Consider the following 27,535-nt stretch of genomic DNA (forward strand, 5'->3'; position numbering starts at 1 on the left):
GGAAAGTATAAAATCTTATCAGCAGCTCAATTCCAGAACAATTCCATAATAAGAAAGAATAGTTTTACAAATATCATCTAGCTGTAATTCCTGATATTTAAAGCTGTTGACTTTTAAGTGGTGTGCTGTGATTCATACTGCAAAGGGGCTAGGATCAAGCCCAAGAAATGAATAATAGAGCAACTTAGTTCAGTTTATACAGTATTTTATTTCATTTGGCAGACTTTTGGGAATTTTACAGGTTGTAAAATGCCCATTATAGGCAATGAGTTATTTTTAATCATGTCCATTTCATTAAAAAAGTAGCAACTGTGGTGCAATAGATTCCCTTATTTCTTGCCCTATTCCCATTGACTCTGGAGAGTTGAGGGATTCCCTAGAGAATATTTGCAATATTTGTAATTGTAAGTCACCATTTGCAAAAAAAAATCCATTCATTCATAAATGCATACATACATATTTCTTCTTCTTCTTAGTTTTCTTGTTTCATTTTAATAACAATAGCTAGTTTTAACTGTGAACCTTTAGTAATAAACTAATATATAAAATAACTAGCCAAAAAAATCTAAGCCATGCTTTTTTTGATTTTTTATTTTCTTCTGGAGATCACCTGGAGACGTCCCTGTGGTTTTCTTTACAAGGTTTTTCAGAAGTGGTTTGCCATTGCCCCCTTTCTAGGGCTGAGAGAAAGTGACTGGTTTAAGGTCACCTAGCTGGCTTTGTGCCAAAGGTGGGACTAGAATTTAGTGTCTTCCAGTTTCTAGTTTGATGTCTTAACCAATACATTAACTGGTTCAAAGAAATCAATTCCCAGGTAAATTGGAAGAGCTGATAATAATTGATAGTTGTCAAGGGTTGCATAGTTTGCATATTCTTTAAAGATACCCATTCAGGTATCTTGTGTAATCTTCTGTCAGGACTGTATCTTCATTTTGATTTGTAAGATATTACCTATTTGGAATAAGATAAAGACCTATTGTTACCCTCAATCCTATTTCAAGGTAAATATTCTCCCAGTCCTTTGTGGCTGCCATTTTTATCAGGCGTTCAGAACACTCTCATTTTGCTGATCTGCCTTTTTCGAACATATCAATGTTTCACTTGTATGATTTCTGGTGAGACAAGCTTAGACTTGGCTGCTTTTCTTTCAGTAACAGAGAAAAGAAATGTCTCTGGTGCCTAGTCTGTAAAGAAAGTTCATTCATGTGTAAATTATCAGTTGGCCTTTATTTGCTTGGCCTGTGGAGAGTACACATGCAGATAAAAGATGTGGTGGGTCAGGGTTTAGTACGTGCAGGTTTCTCCAGTTGTCAGAGATTATTAGACAGGCTGGGATGCTTTATTGCTATTAATTTTCAGTTTACAGAGGTAAATAAAACTTTTGAAACATATGAACATAATCCACATCATGGCTATACATATGCTATCAATAATGTCCTTCCTTATGAGCAAAGTGTATAAAAATATACATATCAGTTTGATCCCGGTATGTATTCCTTGTTGCTAAATTAGAATATTATATTTTTCTTTCATAAGCTTCAATATGAAACCATCTTTGCATCCTTATCAATAATAGGAAATAGCTTGTATATCAGTTTTCATTGCAATATATGTTAGGAGTTTTTTATGTACGGTTATCAGTTGAATTCTTGAAATGTTGAGCTGATTTAAGTGTGCAGTCCTGTTTTTCTATCAATTAAAGTATTTATTTTATAATAATCTTTTTAGTGATAATTGTACAGACATAAGAGCTAGGTGGCAGCTGCAATCTATACAGAAGGAGTGGAAAAGGTTGTTTGATCTGTAAGATCTTTGGTCTAAGTAATAGATTTGGTTGCCTTTTATTGAAACGTAATCAAGAATCATTAAAGCCTATTAGCAGCTGTGTTGTAAGTACATGTTATAACACAGTTTTCATAGTCTCAGTTATCCTCACTAAAGTAAAGTTATTAAGCTACAACTGTCTCTTGGTTACAGAAGGTTGATCATAAATGAGATAGGATGCTAAGCCAGTGAAATGGAAATTCCAAACTCCCTGTAGGATTTGATCCACCAGGTCAGCCTCAGTTTAGACTTTTGGGAGTACTTCTGTCATTGAGATGCTGATACCCAGGGTCAAAGCTGAAAAGAATATTATTAACAGATTTGCATATATTTGTAATATAAGCATAAAACTTTTTTTTCTTACCCAGACTAATAAGATTAAATCTATACACACTGGGCTCCTTTTGCTTTTCCTAACACGTTTGTTCTCATTTTTACCAGTAATAGAATGGCTGTTACTGTTGTTTTTTTAAAAAACAACAAAAACAACAACTATTTCTTGAATTAATATTAGCTTGACAATTTTAAATGTGTTTTTATTCCCTTGACATTTTATTGGGTTATTAAGCTGTTTCTTTTGAGAAAATCACAATATACTTAACACATTGATAAATTTCTGTTTTTCCTCATTATTTGTTTGGTCACAAAATAGCTTAGTGAAAATCTGAAGACAAAAAAGTGCACATATAAGAGGTGAACAAGGGAAAGCATGCAGAGCATGCCCTCTGGAATTATCTTCAACTGGGACCTGGAAGAAAGAGGCAGGTGGGACTGTTTTAACAATGCCCAATATTCAGAAGAATGATAGCAGCTATCCAGACAGCAAATTGTTTCAAGCAGGGTGTTTTTGCAAAGGAATGTTTACTTTAGCACATATAAAAAGAGGAGATTCCACCAACCTCTCCAAGTGGGTTTTTGTTCATTTGAAAAATGCAGGCAGAACTCCAAGAGAAACAAAAAGGAAAACCTGACTATTGTAAGGAATAGTGTTCTGAAACATCTGGGAAAAGATTACATTCTACAAGAAATTACAAAAGGTCTATGGGAAAGAGAAAGGGATTGCAGCTTTACATATCAAGTAATCCTGGGAAACTGGTATAAGTTTAACTAAAAACGTTGCATTTGATTAACTTTATTTTGCCTGTGGATGTGTTTTTAGCCAAATTTGTTTTCTGCAGCGTTTACAGAACTGAAAGATAAATAATTTTATCTTTTTGTGCAACTTGGTGTTTCTACATAATACAAGATGTCATTAAATATTTCCTGTTGTAAGCTGCTGATATTTGAATGTGCTATACAAATCAATGTGAGCTACTTTCAAGGCAGATACATTTCTGAATATATCCCTGAATTTTTAAGAACTTTTCCAGTGAAGGCAGTACATTACAAGCTCTGCTATTGTTGCAAAGGCATTGAGGAATCTGTTAAGGAAATATCTTTGGTAAAAATGACCCAATGGGTCATGGGTTGCTTAATTTTTAATAAAGCTTTATTTTATTTCTGTCTTATGATACGTCTCTTCCCACAAAACGGGGGATGGATGGACTGATTTATTAGCCACATGCCTCAGTGTTACAGGACTGGGAAGTGGCTATAGCACGGGTATCAAACTTGCAGCATCACATGACGTGTCACAACATATCGTGACTTTTTTTGCATTGCCAGAGTGGGGGTGGGCATGGCCTCCACATAATGCAACCAACCCGCAGGCTGGCAGTTTGACACCCCTGGGCTATAGTATTTATTTTTTTCTTCTTCTTTACCTTTACTTGCCAATAATTCAAGCAGTTTGTAGAGGCCCCATCTCTCTCACACTGGAACTTACTAAGGACAATGCCAGATGAAGCATCCTCTTGAAAAATCATGGTGACAAGTCTTACTACCAAGTCATTATACCAAGATGAAGGGCTTCTGGAAGAAGAGGTTTGACACTGTGTGTGGTGGAGAAAATAAATCTAACAAACAAATGGAAGCTGCATCCCTTTTCCTCCTTGTCTTTTGGACATGACCAGCTCGTCTTCTTGCCTAATATTATCAGGATCTAATTGATCCTCTCTGCTCCCAAACCATATCCCCTGCAATCCTATCTAAATCGAAGAAGAGAAGCCTCACTCACCTCATAGTACAGCCAAAGGCAGCCCTAACAGAGAAATCAGAATTTAAATAACAAGGCAAGTAAACTAATATTCCATCCACAATCAGGAATATTCTCCTGATGACCTTTTATAATATCAGGAAACTGTCTATCTTTCCGCAAGGCAATTCCTTCAAAACTGAATGGGTCAAATTTGGCAGAATAGAAGAAGCTCAGAAACGAAACAAGGAATTTGAAAATGGGTTAGATCCAGCAGAGAATCATGGAGAAAAATATCTAGGAAAAAAAGTCTGCAGTACATCCATATGGATAGGTATGATAGCTGGATAGTGGCTTAAAATGATACTTTTATCCTAAGTCCCATTGTTTAGAAAGAATAAAATCTAGCAGTTCAGGGAAAGTCTAAAATTACTGGATCAAAAAAAGCTAAAGCTCAGGATGAGCTAAGATTGGTAAAGGATGTTAAAATGTTATTCAAAAGACAAAGAAAATAATACCAGCTACTCAACAGTCTTGGCACAATTCTAAGGGATAACAAAAAAAGCTTCCATATTGGTTCAGTGTTCTAGGTAAACCAGGAAATCTGAAAGAAAGGAGCAAAGACAGGATTTAAACTTGAGGTTAATATATTATAATCAAGAAATCCCTACTTACTTCAGATGAGTTTAGGCTTTCTAGGTTGAATGAATTATATTTACAGCACTGAAGTAACTAGTTAATGTTCTTGCTAAACCTTTATACATTATATGTGAAAAATCTTGATAATGGATACAGTGATAACAAACTGCCTAAAGGAGAGCATTTTTTTAACTTCTTATTTGACCCACCATAACTCTTAGCAGTACATACCTCTATAAAAATTACAATAAAATATATATGATATCAATAAAAAACAATCAAACATAGATCAGCCAATCAGTAACCAATAATGTCAGTTACCACTTCTAAAGGTTCTCTGAAATAATTTAGTTTTTAATATCTTACAGACAATCTTTAGCATAAAATTTCTAGAGGTGGGCTATTCCAAACTTAGAAGCATTTAAAAAGTGCCTATGAGCTTCCATCCTCCTTATCTCATGAAAGCATGAGACCCACAAGCAGGTTGTCCCAAAACATTTGAGTTGAAGTTAAATATGGACTGTTTTATTTTAAGTTGGAGTAAGATATTGAGTGGATTTCCATACAGTTCAGTTCAGTAAACCTCTCCTCTAATATTTTAATTAATTATTTGGACGAAGAGATGGAAGCAATATTTATCAAATTTACCGATGACACAAAATTAGGCAGAATAGCTAATGCTCTAGAAAACAGAAATAAAATGCAAAAATAGTTTCAGTAAGTTAGAGAATTAGGCTGAAAAGTTCATTTAAAAGATAGAAATAAAATGTACATGATTATATAATAGTGCTTATAAGAAAGGATAGTAGGTTTATTGCAAAATGAATTTCTTAGTAGTGTAATATAAATAAAATAAATCCCATCTCAGGTAATAGTAGGATTAATATTTCTATTTTTGTGTGCATTTGTCTGATCCTACTTTTTTGCTTGGACATCACACATTAGACAGATTCAGGCAAACTGGAACAGGCTTAAGAAGGACAGTGAGGATCATTAGGGATCTGGAAACTGAATTCTATGAAGAAATATTAAAAGATCTCTTTTAAGATACTTTATTTTTCTAAATTGGGATTGTTTTAAGTTTTGGATATTGGGTTCAATAAAAATAAAAAAATATTCACCCACTCTCATAGTTTCATAGCCAAGGTCAGATTATTATGCTTTTTTTTATTCTGGGCCAGAAACAAGGTCCTACTGATTGAAAACACATTAATAATGGTTTTGTTCTTCTGAGTTAATCCAGAGTTCTGCTGGAAGTAAAATATTAAAACTATTCTTTTTGGGGGGGGCAGTACTAGTTGCTAGAGACTACCTCAGAATAAACACAATCAATTTAATTATTCTAATTAATAATAATAATCTTCAATCAATTTGCCTAATGTTCTTAATAACTATTTAAACCTGGAGCTACACTTATGAATTCAATTAATATTGTGTGAAAAAAATCTACTCCATTATTTATTGAACTGTCTACCTGTCGGTTAATGAACATGGTAAATATATGTGTGAAAAAGAATACATTTCTAAATATGCTCATCATCACCAATGGTGTGTTTATAACTCTTCAGCTGTATTTTTTATAAAATCTCAAATGGCACATACTTTTATTCTAGAAAAGGCATCTAGGAAATAGATTTCAAACTCAGTGTTTGTTTATTGCTGTACCATTTTCTATGTATTATTTCAAAACTATACTTAGATGGCTGCAATGTTGATATTGATAGAAAAGGATTGTGGTACTTGTAATTTTATTTTCAGTCCTTTTTTCTAATATTTATTAAACTGTTTCTCTTCTTCTCCTTCCTTAATTAATATACATACTAAGCCAATATTTCATTTTCATTTATTTCTGTGTCTGGGATCTCTTTCCTGGAGCCAAATAAGCTCCTTCAGTATCTCACTCTCTCTATATAGAATACAATATATGTATGTATAGTATATGAGATCTACAAAAAGTAATAATGTAGAAGGATATCATGACCATAGAACAAAATAGGAAGACCTAATATCTTTCTTAGATTTTCAGTATACAAATACTAGTTTTATTATTTACCAGTGCATATTTTTTGTGGCAAATTAAGAAATATTTTCTTTAGCCAATGTAACCATAAATACCATAATTGGTCAAAACTCTTTTTGAACACAATGTGACTTTATTTCTAATAAACACACATAGGATGATGCTGTTATTAAAATGCTAATTCCAATTACTCCTTTCAATTCTAATATTGAATTGAAACAATAGCAGCAGGAACATTATTTAATTACAGCCATTGACCAATCAAAATTCTAATATGCCTTTAGGTCTACTTCATATTTTTGGCAATTACAATTTAAGAGGGTTTGTGTTGGATTGGTGTCAAGTCAGAAACTATGCAAATGATACATTACTTCTGAATATGCCTTGATTTAATTCAGTGTAAAAAGGCTACATCAATCTGTAGTTATGTATATAATAAAACAAGCTTTGATAAATTTCTGTCAAGAATATATTAAATGTAGACCAAAGAATTAGAATATTTGATAATGCCCCATCAATGGCTTATGTTCTTAAAAACCATTGAAATGGTATTGATGACATTAAAGCTGATTCATCAAAAATTGCACTTAAGAGTGTTTTAAGCTTCCCAAAAAATGTATTTGAAAGGGTGAACATTGGTTTTCCTCTGTAGAAGAAGTAAAAATTTAAAATGGTTCTATGGATTTTTGAAATAATATTTTGTGTATGTTGATAAATGTATGGAAAAATCTTAGAGATGTTAACGTAATGTTGAATTATATTCCAAAGCTTTGGAATCTCTGTGAAAATCATGTTTTACAATACATTGAGAGGTGCAATAAGCTAAAAAAATAATACTGAGAAATTGGAACTATGATATCATTTTAGATATTAAGAGTTGGTGTTTGGGAAAGTATAACATCCATCCTGAAAAAGACAGTATTTTACTAATCGAAAAATGAAACAATATATTCTTTGGCATAGAATTTGGTATTTTACAATATTATGTATCTAATTATATATTTTTGTTTCCTTTTTTCTTTTTTTATCCTTTTTACTTTTATGGATTGTTTTGCTTTTAATCATGAGTGTGTATGTGTATTTTGCTTATATTCTGAACGTTTAAAAAATTAATACCTACTTCATTCTGGAGGCTTTACCACAGTTCCTGAACTGTGGCCAAACTCCAAAAAAATCAGCTCCATATATACCCATATTCTTGAATCTTGTTTGTTTTTTGTTTGTTTAAATTTGTTACAGCTGCCAAATTTCAAAGGACTCTTGGCAGTGTACGAAACTAAAAAAAATCAATAAAAACAGATAAAATATAAAATGACACTGAAGGCCCAGATTAAAACAAAATACAATATAACATTAACTCTGATTATTTTGTATTTTCCTGGTAATTGGAAGCAAGTATATTTTCAAAACTTGTAATATGACAAAGGGCTCAAACAAATTACAGAAAAAAATATGTAAAATTCTATTAGGGTATGAAAAGCCTATTTTATGTTGTTATGTGAAGTAAGTTTTAGGATCCTGACTTTTTTGATATTAAAAGATATCTTACTTTAATAATATCAACTGTTTGTACAGTAACAAATTGATATTTGATATTTGCTATTGTGAATACAAATATGTTTTATATCTATTATTATGGTATTTAGTGTAGAAATATATATCCTTTTAGCATATTAAAAACACTTTGCAACAAATTTCTTACAAATATCTTTTATACATCTGTGAAAAGATATACATGATATAATTATATGACAAAGTAAAAATACCATAGGTAACTAGCAGATTTGTTTATATACAAAACCTTATTCACCATGATAATTGGATTCAAATGCATGCAATTATTTATAGGCTACACTTCTCTATCTTTCAGCTCTAAATTTCAGAATCTAAGAGTACAATCCCTTCTAAATACTGATCCAAAAGTAAGTTCCATTGAATTAAATAGGAATTATTCCAAGATAGCTATATAGTGGATAAGTACTTTATCTTGATTTCTAAAACAAAAAGAGCAACAATGCTAGACTGAATATATTATCACCATAATACTTCAGAGTGATCATAATAGCTAAAAATTATTTTGAAATTTATAAACTTCACAAGCCATAAGTACAAATCTATTTTTGCAAGTAATATTTCAAAATCCTTTGTATCTCTGACATGCTATTGGTGCTATGTGTGAATACTATTAATACATGATAGAATACCCAGTGTGGATTTTACAAACATAAGCTGGTCTGAAAGCAAATGTCTGATTTAAGCTGCAATCTTATGCTTACTTATTAAATAAGCCCTATTGAACTCAGTGAGACTGTTGAGGAAGCATGCATAATCTCCCTACTTTGACTTTAAAATATATTAATTAAATTAAATATCTTAAAATGTATTTTAAAGTATTTTTTTCTTTAAGGTCTCCGTTGAAGCATATGCTTTTACATTGAAGTACTTCTCCTGATCATTTACTTTCAAGAAAAAATAATCCTGGAATGATTTGTCAGGGAAAAACATCCTCACCCAACAATATTGGCAGCTGCCAGAGCCATAGCATGGATGCTACAATTTGCTCCCCTTTAAAACAAGTTATTATTTCAAAATTGGAACAGCATTTGTCCTAATGCCCCCCCAATATACCAAAAGTATATTATTTAAGACTGTATCAATTCAAATGATTTGACTATTCAACTATTCAGTTGAATAGTTGGCACAAAGTAAATATGATGTGACCCAAGTAAATATGCTATTACCCTAATTATGCTATCATCCAACAGTACTGAAAGGAGATTTTGCTAGAGCACACTCTAGGAAAGAGAGAGAGATTTGTATTCTTTATCTGTTCTTGGAACACCAGAAAAAGTACTGCAGGTAGTCCTCACTTAACAACCATCCATTCATTGACCATTGAAAGTTACAACGGTGCTGAATGAATGCTAATTATGGCCAATCCTCAAAGTTATGCTTGTGGTCAAATTTTGGGCATTTGGCAACCTGCCACATTTATAACTGCAATGTGAGCTTCAATTCCCCTGATTCTCCCTTCCCCCCCCCCATACCTTTTTGGCTGTCTTGCACGCTGCACTGCCACCTACCCTTGCCCAACTGAGCATTGGCCTCTTCTTCTAGCCACTGCTGATGAAGCATACCTGGCTATGGCAGCAGCTGGTTCAGTGTAAGGCTGTGTGAAGCCTGTATAAATAATATCATGCAAGGCCTCCCCAAACACTCACATGGCCATGGGGGGGCATACAAAGAGCCAGCATACCTTATCGGCAGTGGAAAAAAAGATGGTGGCAGTGCAGGGCAGCCAAATGGAAACAGATGGGGGAAGATAGAGGAGTGGAGGAATTAAAGCAGCAGGGCAGGAGAAGTATGAGGTCCACACCTAACAATAGCAGTCCTTGTCTAGTGACCGCAACTGAGCCTTCCAGAACTGTGTCGCTAAGCAGTGCAGTCATACATTATGATGATATTTCACCTTCACAAACACTTCACTTAGCAGTGAAAATTCTGTTTCCAATTAGGGTAATTAAGCAAGAACTACATGTAAGTGGAGAAGCCTTAGTCACCAATTCAATGTCCTCATTAGCCATATATACCATAATTCTGGCCTCTGATTGAATAGAACAGTAATTTACTTTAAAATAAAATGAGATGGCAATTCTAGCCAACTATTTTAGTGCAGCATAATTTCTGTTGTGGCACACCACATGATCCAAATCAAGCAATGCTGCTGTTCAGGTCCAATAACAATCTGTTTTTATATCTCATTAAAATCAAATTTAATTATCAGATTTTTATGATATGTAGCTAGATTAAAAAGTAAATCAACATATGGTATGTAATATTTAACGTTCATGTAGCACATAGTCAATGAGCAATCAAAAATAGGAGCTACTATATCTCACTGTAAAGCATCTTAATCATTTTAACCAAAAAAAGGAAGTAGTCTGTTTTTCAGAAACATGAAGATAAATGGGAACTCTTTGATCCTTCTCTTAGTCATTAGCTTTTTTTTTCCAGACTTGAAAGTGATAATTGGAAAATGAAATGTTCCAAATCTAACACATTATGATTATAGCATTTAACTAAGGCATAGTGCATGTTTCTATAGAAGATCTGTTTTAACTAGTTATACTTATACAGATATAAAAGAAATATGAATAAATATAAATTATTTTCCTGATTTTGTCCCTCATTCCATCATTACATGCTGGAAATGGGATGATATAATGATTATTTTTCACAAAGGAATTATATTGATGGATTCTACTAGTTTTCAATTTCCTTATGTTGCTATTGTGTTTTGTTTGATAGACTAGAATTGGTTTCCATTATTTCTCATCCACGCAGCACTGTTTATTTTTTAAAAAAAGATAACTAAGAAGAAAACATTAAGTAGTGTATATAGTGAATAATATGGAGAGAAATTTATCTCTTATTGTCCTATTAGATTAGAACATGTTAGATAACTCATTTCCATTGGGTCACCCATCCAAAGATATTTCCTTGCCTAAATAGAAAAACAAAATGACTATCAGCAGATTAGTATTGTTTTGGTTTCAAAATTTAAGGAGAAAATATCATTTTAGTAAAGAAGAAGGAGTATAGCAAGACAAATATGGATGCTTTTTGTTTAACAAAGCCTCAGGAGGAGGCTAAAGTCCACCTTTAGTCTAGACTGCTGTTTTCTCCTTTTTTCTTCTCCACTTGAACTGACTAGCCTTCCCCACCTGACTTTGGACAATGGTTAGAACTGCTCCTTTTTACTATCATTAACTGCTTGTTTATGGGCCTATATTTATAAAACAGTAAATAGCATCTTCCCATAGGAGGAGGTTTTTTTTTTTAATTCTTTACCTAGCAGTCCAATTTATACTGATGGAGAATATACTTTTCCTTCCTTAGTAACAATTATAATAGCTTTACTGACACTTGGCAGGTTTGTAATGTTTAGCCTCAAATATAAAATACATATTCACATCAGGTAAAAGTTCATCACTCTTAACTATTAATGGTCAAAGTTACATTATGTTGATTTTTTCATAACTTTTATTCTAAATGCACTTTCTACACAGTGTATGTAGGTTTGGTACAGAATGACTTTCTTAAATCTAACACTTGAACTGTAGTCACCTAAGTGAGATAAGTGGCACAGACGTTTAATAAGAAATAGATAAAATAAGCTATAGTGCTATATAGACAAAGTTCAAACTTGACCAACACCCCCTATAGGCTTTTCAAGGTGAGGAATCAGAACGTAAGGACTATAAGAACCCTGTTTTATTGTTATAGGGCTAAAAATAAAAAGCTGGGATATAAATAAAAAAATAAAATCTGAATATTTAATACCTGTTAGAGTGCTTCCTCTCCTTAATACTAAACAGAATCAAGGCATAATTACCTTACTGACATTTTTGCATTCCGTCTTTAGTCTTATTTCTTTACACCTCTACATCTCTGCCCTCTATCATGATTTCATTATGACTTTGAGAAGATAAACATTTTTGTTTCTTTTAAATGAGTTAGCATATATCTGAAACTAGGACATATAATAATTTATATTAACAGTAGTTTAAGTTCAGATGTTACACTAAATATTGATTAATTTACAACAAAAGTACATGCTGAATCACTATATATAGGTACTGTACATATGTGTGTATGTATATCCAACATAAGCCCTCAGAAGAATTTGTCCAATAGTTTTCCACAGTGTTTCCTTCTACATTCATAGAAATCCCTTTGATTTCTTGACAAGATTTCAGAAGTGGTTTGCCTTCCTTCCTTCCCAGTGCTGAGACAAAGTAACCAGCCCAAGGTCACTCAGCTAGCTTTGTGTCTAAGACAAGACTAGAATTCCCTGTCTCCCAGTCTCTAGCCTGATGTCTTGGCACTACAGCAAACTAGCTCTGTCTCTGTTTCTCTATCTCTGTGTGTATGTTGGCAGTCAACTAATGATAGTAAACATATTTAATACTCCTGACTGCTGTTTTCCTCAGAATAACAACCCCATGAGGTTGGTTGGGCTAAGAAGGAATGACTAGCCCAAAGTCACCCAGCTGGCTTTCATTCTTAAGAAGAGCCTAGAACTCATAGCCTCCAGCTTTCTAGGCAATTTAACTATTACATCAGATTGGATCTTTAGTAGTTAGTGTGAATTAATGGCACTCTGATAATCTTAAGAGAAAGTATAACAAAGGAACATGAAATTAAAAACATATCTTGCTATGTATGATGTTCACATCAAGAAAAAAACAATAGGAGAGAATAAAAAATATGATGCTTTAAAACTATACATAAGCTTCTGCAGAAAGGTAGTGTTTTGTCATAATCTAACAAGGAATAGATTTATATTTTTAAAAGCTATACATAAATAAACTGTTTTCTTCTCACACACTTCTCAAATATACAGTCTATGCACTGATCCTTTGTAATTCCATAGAAGGCAACATACCCCCAGTATCCTTGTCATTCATACTGGCATTGTTATTTTCAAAGAGAATTCAAATTCAAATATTGACATTGAAGAAAAGAAAAAAACTGTTTCCAACTATACATATTTTTACTGTTACTCATATCTGTCCTTGATCTGTAAATTGCTTATGACCTTAATATTTATTGCTATTGTTATCTTTCAGACAATTCCCTTTGGCTTGCAACACTGTATGATTTCAAACATTCTTATTTCTGATTTATTTTATTCAGTGGTTGCAATTCTGATGCTGTCTTTGATGCTATCAATTTTTATTCCGTGTATCCCAAGGTATTAATTGTTAATTCTTGGGTATTGGCTTCAGCTGTATCTCTGATACATGTTCCATAATTCCATTTTATTGGTGAACTTCCCAAGTAAGATAACATCTTGTCTATCTAACTTAAAAGGAACTGCATAATTCAGTTCTAACTATATAGACATATTAAACCATAAAATGCTTACCAAAAATTACATATAATGTTTGAGGACGGAATAGCTTTAGAACCAGCTGTTGCAGCAGAACATGTCAGCTTAAAAAATCTTTATGTTAACTGTATCTTTTAACATTTTCACAGAAAAGGAACGTTTGTTAGTTACTATTCTCATATTAAAGAATTAGTACTGGTATAATATTATCCAAAAATGTGCTGAATTTCCCCTATTTTAAGCAATAGATATCTGTTCAGAAGACTCACTATGCTTTAATCTGTACCATTTTTAATATTCCAGTTAACTATAATAGATTCAGAAATAGATAAAATCCTTATATATACATGATTCAGCGAAGGCAAATTAGATTATAATATTCCTATCTCACTTGATAGCCTGCTGGTGTTACAAGTATTTTAAGGATCCAAAGCTATATCAGTAGTAAATACAAGTCTATGGGGTATTAAAATATAAATCTCTCCTCCAGTTTGAAACTCTGCTATATATATATATATATATCATCGCGACCCTATGGACAACATTCCTCCAGGCCTTCCTGTCCTCTACCATCCTGTCCTCTACCATCTTCTGGAGTCCATTTAAGCTCACGCCTACTGCTTCAGTGACTCCATCCAGCCACCTCATTCTCTGTCGTCCCCTTCTTCTATTGCCCTCGATCTTTCCCAGCATTAGGCTCTTCTCCAGTGAGTCCTTCCTTCTCATTAGGTGGCCAAAGTATTTGAGTTTTAGCTTCAGGATCTGGCCTTCTAAAGAGCAGTCAGGATTGATCTCCTCTAGGACTGACCAGTTTGATCGCCTTGCAGTCCAAGGGACTCGCAGGAGTCTTCTCCAGCACCATAGTTCAAAGGCCTCAATTTTTTGGCTCTCAGCCTTTCTTATGGTCCAACTTTTACTGCCATACATTGCAACTGGGAAGACCATAGCCTTGACTATACGCACTTTTGTTGACAGGGTGATGTCTCTGCTTTTTAGTGTGCTGTCTAGATTTGCCATGGCTTTCCTCCCGAGGAGCAAGCGTCTTTTAATTTCTTGGCTACAGTCCCCATCTGCAGTGATCTTGGAGCCCAGGAAAATAAAATCTGTCACTACTTCCATTTCTTCCCCATCTATTTGCCAGGAATTGAGAGTGCCAGATGCCATGATCTTGGTTTTCTTAATGTTAAGTTTCAACCCAAGTTTTGCACTCTCCTTCTTCACCCGCAACAAGAGGCTCTTTAGTTCTTCTTCACTTTCTGCCATTAGAGTGGTATCATCTGCGTATCTTAGGTTGTTGATATTTCTTCCGGCAATCTTAATTCCAACTTTTGATTCATCTAGCCCTGCCTTTCTCATGATGTGCTCTGCATATAAGTTAAATAGGCAGGGCGACAGTATACAGCCTTGCCGGACTCCTTTCCCAATTTTGAACCAATCAGTGGTTCCGTGTCCAGTTCTCACTGTTGCTTCTTGACCCGCATATAGGTTTCTCAAGAGACAAATAAGATGGTCTGGTACTCCCATCTCTTGAAGAACTTGCCACAGTTTGTTATGATCCACACAATCAAAGGCTTTAGCATAGTCAATGAAGCAGAAGTAGATGTTTTTCTGGAACTCCCTAGCTTTCTCCATGATCCAGCGTATGTTGGCAATTTGATCTCTAGTTCCTCTGCCTCTTTGAAATCCTGCCTGTACTTCTGGTAGTTCTCGATCCACATACTGCTGAAGTCTAGCTTGTAGGATTTTAAGCATGACTTTACTAGCATGAGAAATGAGTGCAATGGTGCGATAGTTTGAACATTCTTTGGCACTGCCTTTCTTTGGAATTGGAATGTAAACTGATCTTTTCCAATCCTGTGGCCACTGTTGAGTTTTCCAAATTTGCTGGCAAATTGAGTGTAGCACTTTTACTGCATCGTCTTTTAAGATTTTGAATAGCTCAGCTGGAATACTGTCACCTCCACTAGCTTTGTTGTTGCTCAGCTTTTCTAAGGCCCACTTCACTTACATTCTAGGATGTCTGGCTCGAGGTCAGTGACCACCTCATTGTGATTATCAGGGACGTTAAGCTCATTCTTGCATAGTTCTTCTGTGTAATTTTGCCACCTCTTCTTAATCTCTTCTGCCTCTGTTAGGTCCCTGCCATTTTGGTCCTTTATCATGCCCATTTTTGCATTAAACGTTCCCTTCATCTCTCCAATTTTCTTGAAAAGATCTCTGGTCCTCCCTATTCTATTGTTTTCTTCTATTTCTTTGCACTGTTCATTTAAGAAGGCATTCTTATCTCTTCTAGCTATTCTCTGGAATTCTGCATTCAATTGGGCGTATCTTTCTTTTTCTCCCTTGCCTTTCGCTTCCCTCCTTTCCTCAGCTATTTGCAAAGCTTCCTCAGACAGCCATTTTGCTTTCTTGCATTTCTTTTTCTTTGGGATGGTTTTGGTTGCTACCTGTTGTACAATGTCACGAACCTCTGTCCATAGTTCTTCAGGCACTCTGTCTATCAGATCTAATTCCTTAAATCTATTTGTCACCTCTACTGTATATTCAACAGGGATATGGTTTAATTCATACCTGAGTGGCCTAGTGCTTTTCCCTACTTTCTTCAGTTTAAGCCTAAACTTTGCAAGGAGAAGCTCATGGTCTGAGCCACAGTCAGCTCCTGGTCTTGTTTTTACTGACTGTATAGAGCTTCTCCATCTTTGGCTGCAGAGCATATAGTCAGTCTGATTTCTGTGTTGACCGTCTGGTGATGTCCATGTGTAGAGCCGTCTCTTGGGTTGTTGGAAAAGAGTGTTTGCTATGACCATCGTATTCTCTTGACAAAATTCTATCAGTCTGTGCCCTGCTTCATTTTGTACTCCAAGGCCAAACTTGCCTGTTATTCCAGTTATCTTTTGGCTTCCTACTTTAGCATTCCAATCCCCCATGATGATAAGGACATCATTTTTTGGTGTTAGTTCTATAAGGTGCTGTAGGGCTTCGTAGAACCAGTCAATTTCATCCTCTTCAGCACTGGTGGTTGGGGCATAGACTTGGACTACTGTGATATTGAATGGTTTGCCTTGGATTCGAACTGAGATCATTCTGTCATTTTGAGGATTGTATCCCAGTATTGCTTTTCCTACTCTTTTATTGACTATGAAGGCTACTCCATTTCTTCTGAGGGATTCTTGTCCGCAGTAGTATACCTGATGGTCATCTGAATTAAATTCACCCATTCCTGTCCATTTTAGTTCGCTGATACCTAAGATGTCGATGTTCAGTCTTGTCATCTTGTTTGACCACGTCAAGGTTTCCTTGATTCATGGATCTTACATTCCAGGTTCCTATGGAGAAAAAATCTTTACAGCATCGGACTTTCCTTTCACCACCAGACACATCCACAGCTGAGCGTCCTTTCGGCTTTGGCCCAGTCGCTTCATTCTTTCTGGCGCTACTAGTACTAGCCCTCTGCTCTTCCCCAGTAGCATATTGGACGCCTTCCGACCTGAGGGGCTCATCTTCCAGCATCATATCGTTTTGCCTTTTGGTACTGTCCATAGGGTTTTCATGGCAAAGATACTGGAGTGGGTTGCCATTTCCTTCTCCAGTGGATCACGTTTTGTCAGAACTCTCGGCTATGACCTGTCCGTCTTGGATGGCCCTGCACGGCATAGCTCATAGCTTCATTGAATTACGCAAGCCCCTTCGCCACGACAAGGCAGTAATCCATGAAGGGGATATATATATATATATATATATATATATATATATATATATATATATATATATATATATATATATATATATATATATATATATATATACACATACATACATACATACATACATACATACATACATACATACATACATATATATATATATATATATATATATATATATATATATATATATAAACCTTACTGTAAGTTCTATATCCTCATAAAAGCCATGTGTCTGCTATTGAGGCATTACTTTGTATGTTTGCCACCTTGAATTACTGATAAAGTTGTAACAGCGGGATAAAAAAATCTAATAAATAAATAAACATGTGCAAGATATATAGCTCATCTGTATATTTCAGGCTGATTATAAGTGAAATTTCTTAGTTTTCCAGAAGTTCAACACAGTGGCTAGGCTATAGTGATACTGTCCTTAACATATGAATGTAAGGTGACAGAAGCATTATAGTCCTTTTTTTTGTCGCAACCCTTGTCAATTTGCATCATATAATGAATATATTCAATTTACATATCATAGATTACAGAAGGCATAACTGTACAGTATATTATGAGATATAGCCATGAGACTCTGCTGCTTTGTAAAGCCCACACAGGCATTTACTTGGAACAAGTAAACTTGACATTTCAAGAGACTATCTCAGTAATAATTGTGGGATCTAGATTATTCATTATTTTAAAATTAGTGAGAGAGTGATATAGACATGGTTTTATTAAATGTGCTACTAATATTGAACTAGGAAGTATTGTCAGTGCAGGGATGGATCAGAAAATTATGCTGAATTAAACAGATGATCTCATGAACTGAAATAATAGATGTAAAGAAAATTCAATATGTGTAAGGTCATGCACATGGAACTGAGGGCTAATCAGGCAGAAACAAGGGGGGGAAGTGATATCTAGGTACTGGTTAGTCATAAGATGAAGATAAGCCCCCAGTGTGATGCAAGTACAAAGAAGGAGGAGTCAATTCTATAGACTGAGGGGGCAAACTCAGTTTTTGGATTTATTAAGCAAGAGATTTGTAGTTGGAATTAGGGACGTATCAGTAACTTTATAACAGTCACTAAAGCCCTCATCTAGAAAGGTGTCTAATGTTGGCTGTTAAAAGGGTAAATTTGAAGTAGAATAAGCAGGGCTTTTTTTCTCATAGAACGCTCAGAACGGAGTTCCGGCACCTTTTTTGGATGGAACCTTGTAGGGTAGGCAAGGCGGGTTGTATGACACGTGTGAGTTCCGGCACCTTTCTCTTTTACAAAAAAAGCACTGAGAATAAGTAAAAAATAAGAGCAAATATATTGATTGTTGAAATGAATTTACTTTATGAAGAAATGAATTGAAATTCAGTTTATTTTCTTAGTAGGAGGAGTCTGAGAGTAATAGCATTCTATGAATATTATTAAAGGGAATAATATAAAAAAGGTTTTATTTTTATAAATATAAATAAACAATCCTAAATGATTAGATCTGAAATATGAGATAATGCCTGCCTAGTATGGGAATAACTATATGGTATATGAAATGCTTAATAAATCTACAGTTGACATAACTGATATTTATCTATGCACACACCCACTAGCATCTTATTTTTATGCCTTTCTCATCTCTTCTCTGAAAAGGCATACATTCTCTTAAATTGCTACATACTATGCTTTTATATTATTCTTTTCACTAAGCGACTCTGCCAGCACTGCTGTTTCATCTACTTACAGTTGTCTTTTAAAACTCGGTGCACATTGTCAGTTGCTACAAATTTGTAATGAGGAGACCTTGAAAAAATAATTAAAAGTCTCTTGGTTCCCTAAAATGTGTGTGTGTGGGGGGAGAAATCCCTTCAATTGCACCAAATCTGCTTTGCAATTCATCAGTCAGTGGTAGCTTTAGTATAACTTCTGCAGTCATCAAATAAATACCATAGTATTTTAAAGACAGGGCTTAGAAATAAAAGGTTTCAGGAATGAAAAGGATTGGAAGACTACAGGATACAACATAACCTACCTCTTTGCAAATTACCAATATCACTAGTCTCTGCCTTTGTAACAACTAGTACTCTCAAAATCTTCCTCAGCAACATATTGGCTTCCTCACATCCAAGCTACGAATGCTTTCATATTTGCAAACCTAGGGCTTCTACAAGCTGTGACATCAAGGTAGACTGCTTCTCCCACCACATTTTCTGCATCTATGTAAAATATAATCTTTATTGGCAATAACATGTATCGTAAAAATTGGAATGAATTCCAGTGACCTGGCAGAAGATTTGCAATTTCTGGACCTACAGTTAGTTATCTGTAGATTCCTATTCTCTATTGATAATGCTATTGATAATGCTTACTATTGGCAAATAGAAAAACCAATATGTATCAGCCTAAAAATGTTTCTGAGAGTGAGATTTTGTAAATTTTGTAATCTGAACCAAGGGTTCATTAGTTATTATTTGTTATACTTCTATGCTGCCTGCCTCCTAACAACTCTGGATGGCTCACAGCAATCAAACAAAAAATTACAATAAGATCAATAAAAGATAATTTATGAAAAGATATCTTAGGCAAAGTAGATAAGATTCTTTAGAAAGAATCTTTCAGCAGAGTTACTGCAAGAGTAAATTATAGGGGTCTTACTCCTACTCCTAAAAGAGATTTTAGCACTAAAAGAAATACTGAAAATAATATTGGAGAGAGAAAGGAAGATTTTTTTAGAATAAATTCTTTTAAGTTTATTAAAGAATAATCTTTAAAATATACAGAATTTATACAATATTAAATATAAAAGCTATATAGAATTTTGCCTTGATACAATAACCACTTGGCAGTTTCATATAAGACTTTGTTTTTACAGCTACATAAAAGGATAAAATCTATTTGTCAGTATCACTTTTCTTTATGTTAAACTATAGTAGATCCATTTGTCATTTACTCCTTTTTGATAAATTAATTGGTTTAATTTTAGTGAAATCCACTTTGAATTGTTTTAAAATAAAATCCAGTAGAATTTTCCTCAGGAGAAGCAGGAGTCATATCCTTTTTCCAATATCACCTCTTTGCTTAATACTAAAACATCTCCCTTGAATTGGTTTAATTAATAAGAAGCCATTTTCTTTTCATTTATTTTTTTCTTCTACAGATTTTAACTATTTTTACCATTGTATTTTGCTTGCAAGCACTGCTTTATAAATCAGTATCAGCTTTTTCATTTATAGCCTGTGTCGACAGTGTTGCAGATTGCTTTGGCATTCTTCTGTACATTCATTTAAGATGTCCCTCATTGCAAAATATTTCACAGAACATTTGAATCAACTATGGTTGATTTGCTGTATTTGTTTTGCACCACTATCCTATGCACTGCTCAGTGTGCACTGGAACATTTTTGTCCATTTGATAGTAATGTTTCATATTGCCTTTTTCTCTAAACATTAATTAACAGCTCATATTAATGCTTTTTCTGAAGGAATACATTTTAAGCCATTTTGGTACACAATAATATTTGTCAAAGTTGTTAAATAGCACAATAATGAATAAGACTTCAGTAGTGAATGGCTTCCAAATGTATCCCCAAAACTGTACAGTTCACATCTAATGAGTTGGGATCCTGAAACTTCAAAAGGAAGAAATTCATATTTCCCTACATGAATCTTTTTTTTTCTTCAGATAACAGAGAGGAAAAAAACATGGCAGAACATTGTACTGTATGTCCCACTTCCACCTTCTTTCCTCTGGGAAAGTTTTTTTTTTTTTGCATAGTCCATACAAAGTTTGGTATCATCAAACAGCAATAGCAAAGCAGGATTCTTACATCAAATCACAAAGTTACTTTATGGATTTATGTTTTCTGGACAAATATTTACTTTGATACACTAGCATATTGTTCCATCTTTAATATTTATTATAACAGTTGTCTAATCATTGTAATGACATTATGGAATCCTACTGCTGCTTAAAGTTAGATTTTTGCCTGCAATTTGGTTCATTTGAATTCTTATTGCATAATTTAAAAAACCAGAATAATAGATATATAGATATTGAGTTCCACAGAGTTGTGAAGATTTGGCTCTTTTCTGAAGCTTTCAGCCAGAATGACATTTGAGCCCACTATATTAGGAACAGAGTTTGGTTATTCCTAGCCTAGCTGTGTATACTATAGATGCTGTTGGAGTTATTATATTGGATTAATTTTTATGCTGAATGCAAGAATAATTTTGAATAAATTATTATTCCAAATATTATTTCCCAGAATAATAATGTACGAATCAGGCAGTCTTATAAAGTCAGTAATTAAATTAATAAATACATAAGCTTTGAATGTAGTCTTATGAATTTATGATTCCCTTACTTTCTGAGTTTTCCATGTACATCTTTGAGCAAAATACCATACCAAAATAATGCAGAGCACTTACGCTTGACAAGATGAGACGACTAAGATCTTTTAGCAATCCTAGTCAAGCAACAGAGCATTATAATTATAGAAACTAAAAACCCCACTGTAGATATTTTTCCACAAGGGAAATTGTTCATCCATCAGTAAGATTGTTACAAGATAAGAGACAATGAGGAGAGAGTTAAAATTGCTTTAGCCTATTGAATCATCAGTTCCCTCTAGATTCAAAAGCCTGAATTGGTTTTGGAGAGATAGCATAAGAAGTTCCTAGTAAAAATCTTAATAGGTTGATCATAGTTTCAGTCACACTAGCAAGCATAAGTGTGATATTTTCTGAGAAAAGGGGATGCTTGTATATTAAAAGAGAAAGAAATGGACCCACTAATAGTGCAAAGATTTTTTCTGATTATTTTCCTGTCACATCCCTTTGAAAAATAGTTATTTTCAAAGGAGGATGGATGCAATAAATATAATATCCGAATACACCTGCAAGTGATTTCATGTAAATATAAGCTTGCATTTACAAATGAATGTACAGAAAGATAAGTGAGAAAAATTAAGAGAGCTATAGCAACAGGAAGGGTGTGTATTACTGAAGGATGGAAAAAGTGTTGAAAATGTTTCCCATAATCAAGAACTCGCTTCAATGCTAACATATATAATGGAAGAGATCTCTGATTGGAAGCATTGATTGACTGTGTGTTCTGTTTAAACAATCAGAAGTGGAGCACGAAGGGGGGGGGAGAATGTAGATAGGACAATCTGCTTAAAAGGAGTCAAAATGGTTACTTATCTTTATACTGACAGTGTCTATTTACTGAAATCACAAGATATAATGTGGCAGATGGACTAGTGACATTATCTTTACACAAGCATTATTTATATTTTATTTTTGTGACAAATAATTGCCTGGGTTCTTAAATAAGATCTCCAGGATATTTTTTTACATGACTCCAGTTCTTTGTCTATAAAAAAAAACCCTGCCTGCAATTGTGCTTTTTATAAAAGGTATCTGTGGAGGAATTATCCTCCTTTGAAGTGACCTGCCTTAAGTGTTAAAAGGATGTAGCGGAAAAGCAGACCTTTGCTGGGGTTGGTGGGGAGCACTTGCATGATGGAAGGGCCTTTGTAATGATGCCTCTAGAGAGGGTTTGCCTTCATAATTATATGCAAGTATGACACCAGTGGTGTGATCCAGGTAGAGACTCAAGATCTATTTTTATATATCACTTCTATTCCAGGGACCCCAAGCCTCTTCTCCCCACCCCCCAGCTCTCCTTCAGGGTAGGCCAGGGTGATCATGTCCTTTATTGTTGTAACTCCCAGATTGGGATACTCTCACAAAACTGTTGCTAGGCAACAAATGTGGTTACCAGGTCTCAGCGAATAGCTGAAGGGAAAGCAAAGTGTTGCACCATTGTAGAGTAACCATAGCAATGACCTACTATTACAGAGTGGAGAATTATCATTAACAATGTTAAAGTATCATACAGAAGCCTGGGATCCTGAGACTTCCCAGCAGCATCTCTGCATAATTGCGTTATCCAGGAAGGACTGTCAACTCTTGCAGGGCACCTAGTGACTGGAGTGTTTTGCAGGAGGGATTATGATTAGATGCTGAACTACCCAATCTCACTATTTCACTATTTCAAAGTACGCTTCTTGCCCTACTTTTTTAGTTTTGTTGAGGAGAGGGCAACAGTGCATGAGTATTATACTGTAAGGGCAAGCAAGAGGCACATTAGAAAACCCCTTCCATTCAAGACATATAAAAATAACAATAAAGCTATTGGGAAGGATTTGGATGCTTTGTAGAGAGTAACAAGCAGCCAGCCAGTATATGTATCACCAAGGAGGAAAATTTCTGTCCATAACCTGTGTGCTGAATTTTTGCCTCCTATCTGTGCATTGGCACAACTGAGGAGTGAGAGGACACAGCTTTGGAAGCTGGCTTGAACTGAACTCATTTACTTTGTATGAATTTGGGGGATTAACAAGTCTTCCCCATCCTCTTTACTGCCCTCTCTGCTCATAATTCACCCAATTGGCCCAGGGAAGACTATGACATCTGCCTTCCCCGCCGGCGCGAGGAAGGCACTTGGCTTGCAAAGAGCGCGTGTCTTCTGAACGTGTGTAGGCGGAAGGGTTGTTCTCTGGGGCTTGGTTGTGCTGCTGGCGCCTGCGTATAGCTCCCGTTTCCCAGCTTGACCCTTCCAGCTTCCTGCTGAGGGCGGGGAATGTCCTCCACCACCCACCCACGCACACACACACACACACACACACACCAACGCCGATCTCCCGGGTTTCCAGCAGGTAGTGACGCGGCGCCCTTTCTGTGTTACAGGGACGGAGCGGCACGAGTTGACTTCCTGGAAGAGCTTCTCGTCGATCTTTCGGTTCTTCCACGAGGCGATGGAGGCGAAAACCAGCTCGGGGAAAGCGGCTCCCACGCGACGGTCGCAGCGGATCCGCTACGAGGAGCTGTAAAGCGGCCGGCCGGGCGGAAGCGGCTCCCGCTCGTCTCTGAGCAGGCGGCGCGCTGCATTCCCAGCCCTCTCATTAGATTGTTTTCTTCCTAGAGCACAGGGTCGCCGTCTATACATCTAAGTAGTGTTTTGCATTATTTCTAGATGAGTGCAACTGTCAAAGCAATATGGGTTCACTGCTTATGCTTCCTGTGGGCTGCGGCTTGGATTTCGGGCTGCCCGTCAGTGCGCAGATTAAGGCTGACAGCAGCGCTGCACGGCGCAGTCTGGCGCAGCTCTAATTGCCCTGGACGCAGCCCTGCCCTGAGTTGATGGCGGGCGGCTGCTGCTGCCGCCGCCGCCGCGGCTCTTCCCTGGTCTTAACGCCCGCCTTCTCCAGGGGCCGCTTGCTGCTTCCGCCCCCCGCGCGCCCCTCTCTTTTTCCCTCCAGCCGCCCGGCCGTCGGCCCTCGTTTTAGATATACCTTTTAAACAAAGAATTTATTTCCGTTCCAGAGTTTATGCCTATGTGCTGGACATTTTAAAGTAATTCCCTGTAACGTTATTTGGAGGCTTATAAAGCTCCCGCGTTTTGTTTTGTTTTGTTTTTTTAAAATCCATAGGAGGAGATAAAACTGCAGTGCCCTGTGCTAGTGATCTCCAGTGATGCTTTTCTCTTTTTCTCTGTGATTGGAGTATAAATGCTTAGAATCTCACAACATAGCCACAACATTTTTTCCTTTTATGGGTAGCTCATTTCTTTCAATGCTAAAGAAAGCCTCTGCACTAAACTGAAAATACATTTAATCGATACCATTTTGAACTATTCAGAGTAGGAATGCTGTCAATCTCAGTTTTGGGACTGAACTCAAACACACCCAGTTTTAGTGCTTCAGGAATGCACTTTCCAAATGCTTATTGTTTAGGAATACTTTAGGGTTTTCAGGGAAAATTGCTGAATCCTTTTAAAATAGAAATAGCAGCAGTAGTATTTTAAAATGTTTCTTCTGGTGCTTGGTTGGCATCTTTATTTTTTATTCAAATAGATTATCTATTTTATGACAGATCAAATAGCTAATAACTTTTTTAATATGCTGGATGGTACCAGAATTCCACCAATCTAGCCTTTTCTGAGTGCAAGGCAAAGGGAGAAGCAACAAAACGTTCAGTTTGACAAAACAGGGTCAGCATTAGAAAAGAGAAGTCCTCTCTTATTGCTGAAGGACATCAGCCATCAGGGTCCCCTCACACGGTTGAACTCCTCAAGTGGAGATTCATTTTTCCTTAATCATCTGGCTATCACTGTGAAATATTGATGGACAAAAAAAGTGTTGGTGGTGGTCCTCATTTAAGGACTACTCTTTCAGTTATCATTTGAACTTACGACAGCACTGAGCAAATGGTACTTGCATCCAGACTTATGGCTGGAGCAGCACCCCCATAGTCACAGGATCACCTTTCTGACCTTCCCTGCCGGCTTCCCACAAGCAAAGTCATTGGGAAAACTGGCAGGAAGTCAGACGTTACAGTCACACGAGGTCCTCACTTAACAACCTGCACAGTCCTCACTTAACAGTAACCAGAGACTGCCAGAACTGCCGTCACTAAGCAGCACAGTCTCATGACATTGTGCTTTATGACTGCAATGCTTAGTGGTGGCAACTCCAGTCCCAATTACTGTTGTTAACCGAGGACTAGCTCTACTGATGCTACTAGCGTAAGTAGCACTATTACCAAAACAGTCCTAATCAATTTTAGTGACTTGGGCTTAAAAAGTAGCCCATGCAGGCATGAATCCACATTTTGTCAACAGATCTTTCCAATTATGTGAAATGAGTTTTGCCTCGTCCTTGGGCTGTGACACTGCCTGCTCTAAACATCCATAGGTGTGGCCTACATCAAAATTGAGAAGCCAGCCATTTTTGCTCTTCCAGGAATTTTCTGCCAACAGCTGCAGCCTGATGCAAGAATTCTTCACACTTAGCAGTTGATCCACAACTGTCAGAAAGTGAACAATGCCAAATGACCAAATTGCTCTGGGTGTCTTGAATTAGCGGGGTGTGAGAAAGGTAACTTTTGCCTCTTTGGAAGAACTAATTGTCACGGGCTGTGGTGTGGGTGCCAAGCATTTAGCAGTTGGACAGCAGACAATGCATTCATTTTATTCCCTCGTATAGCTTCACTTCTGATGACACTAAACAGAGTATTGATCGTCTTTCCTTCATTGTATTTATTTGACAGTTTTGAAATTGGAACCACTCTTCTTCCCACAAAAACATATTTATAGTGAAGCTTTATGATTTCAGAAGAATCCAAGAAGAATCTGGAACAGCTTTTTCCCCCCATATGTGTGCTCATGATTAAATGGCTGTCTTACTTATCTGAAAATGTATTCTTTGGTATATGCCTCCCACTCAGGGCAAAAACTAGTTCACTTGATTGTTCCCTTTGCTGGAAACCTACCAAAGTGATGCCCCAGGCAAAGGCCAGGACCAAGTGGCTCCCAAGGCTATCTGCTTCTATTAACTAGGGTGTGTGTGTGTGTGTGTGTGTGTGTGTGTGTAGATGCCTGTGTGCCTGTTGCTTCCTCCCCTGCATTTTTCCCCTCACATACCAGTGGATATCCTTTGAGACCTGGAAGCCATAAAAATGTGGAACTGGGATTTTTTTTGCAGCAGATGGTTGACTGTTCCTCAATAGTACCAACATAAAATCTAGTGGGTTGCTTATGGTTGGTTTGTTTAATTTAGCTTATGCTTTCATCTTTGCCTGGTCATTTCAGCTTTTATTTTTCTTTGCTGCAGCAATGGCGGCTAGAAATCTTTTTTGTTGTTGTTGTCTCCACATTTATGTAAATCCTGGTTAAATCCTGGATGTTTCTTCTCTTGTTTGTTGATTTGTTTGCTGTTTTGTATTCCTTATGAATTGCAATGTTGGGGTTTTTTTTGACCATAGTCATAGGAAAATAAACCACCATAACTTGCAATTTCTCAGACAAGAAGTCTTTTGAGGCTGTCCAAGTGCCAAATCTGATCAAGCAATCTCTCCCCACCTGTTTTTAATTTTTTTAAAATATTGATCATCAATTTCTACTCCACAGTGCAGACCCACAAGCCCTAAAGGGGTAATATATTGTTGCCCAGTTAGCACTCTTGCTCTTTGTGGACCAAACTGTAAGCACAGGGAATTATTAAAGATTGTCTCTTTCTATCTACACTGAACCTAGGAACAATAATAAAAATAAAGATGGTTTCTCTTCTAATATTCCAGGTGTGTTTTACTTGTATTAAGCCTTACTGAATAATCTGGAGAAATGCAATAATCAAGATTGTTTATTATCTGGGATCAATTAGAAGGCAGGATATAGTAAATAGCCTCTTTTTCTAAGGATCATTTGAGCCATTTGATCACAAGCAATTGTAGAAAATAATCCAATCATCTTTGTGTTGGCGTGGTAGTACTATAATGAATGAACCGTTGTTATCAAAGTACAACATGTATACAGTGAGATTGGCTGAGCCTC

General features: G+C 35.9%; 1 protein-coding gene across 8 annotated transcripts in view; it reads left to right on the plus strand.

Moving 5' to 3' along the window:
* The window catches only part of ARB2A (ARB2 cotranscriptional regulator A), a 229,572-nt gene that overhangs the window by 192,345 nt on the left and 9,692 nt on the right, over nt 1–27,535 (plus strand). For 4 of the 8 annotated variants that reach the window (XM_083354575.1, XM_083354577.1, XM_083354579.1 and 1 more), the window contains one exon: nt 23,893–27,274. In XM_083354575.1, coding sequence (XP_083210701.1) covers nt 23,893–24,035 — 143 coding nt within the window. In that variant the 3' untranslated portion in view covers nt 24,036–27,274. Of the gene's footprint in view, nt 1–8,427; nt 8,463–18,327; nt 18,390–23,892; nt 27,275–27,535 lie in introns of those variants that run through there. The other 4 variants (XR_014491445.1, XR_014491446.1, XM_083354580.1 and 1 more) reach the window with 4 other exon arrangements.

The sequence above is a fragment of the Vipera ursinii genome, assembly GCF_947247035.1.
Source record: "Vipera ursinii genome assembly, chromosome: 2".
Taxonomy (NCBI): domain Eukaryota; kingdom Metazoa; phylum Chordata; class Lepidosauria; order Squamata; family Viperidae; genus Vipera; species Vipera ursinii.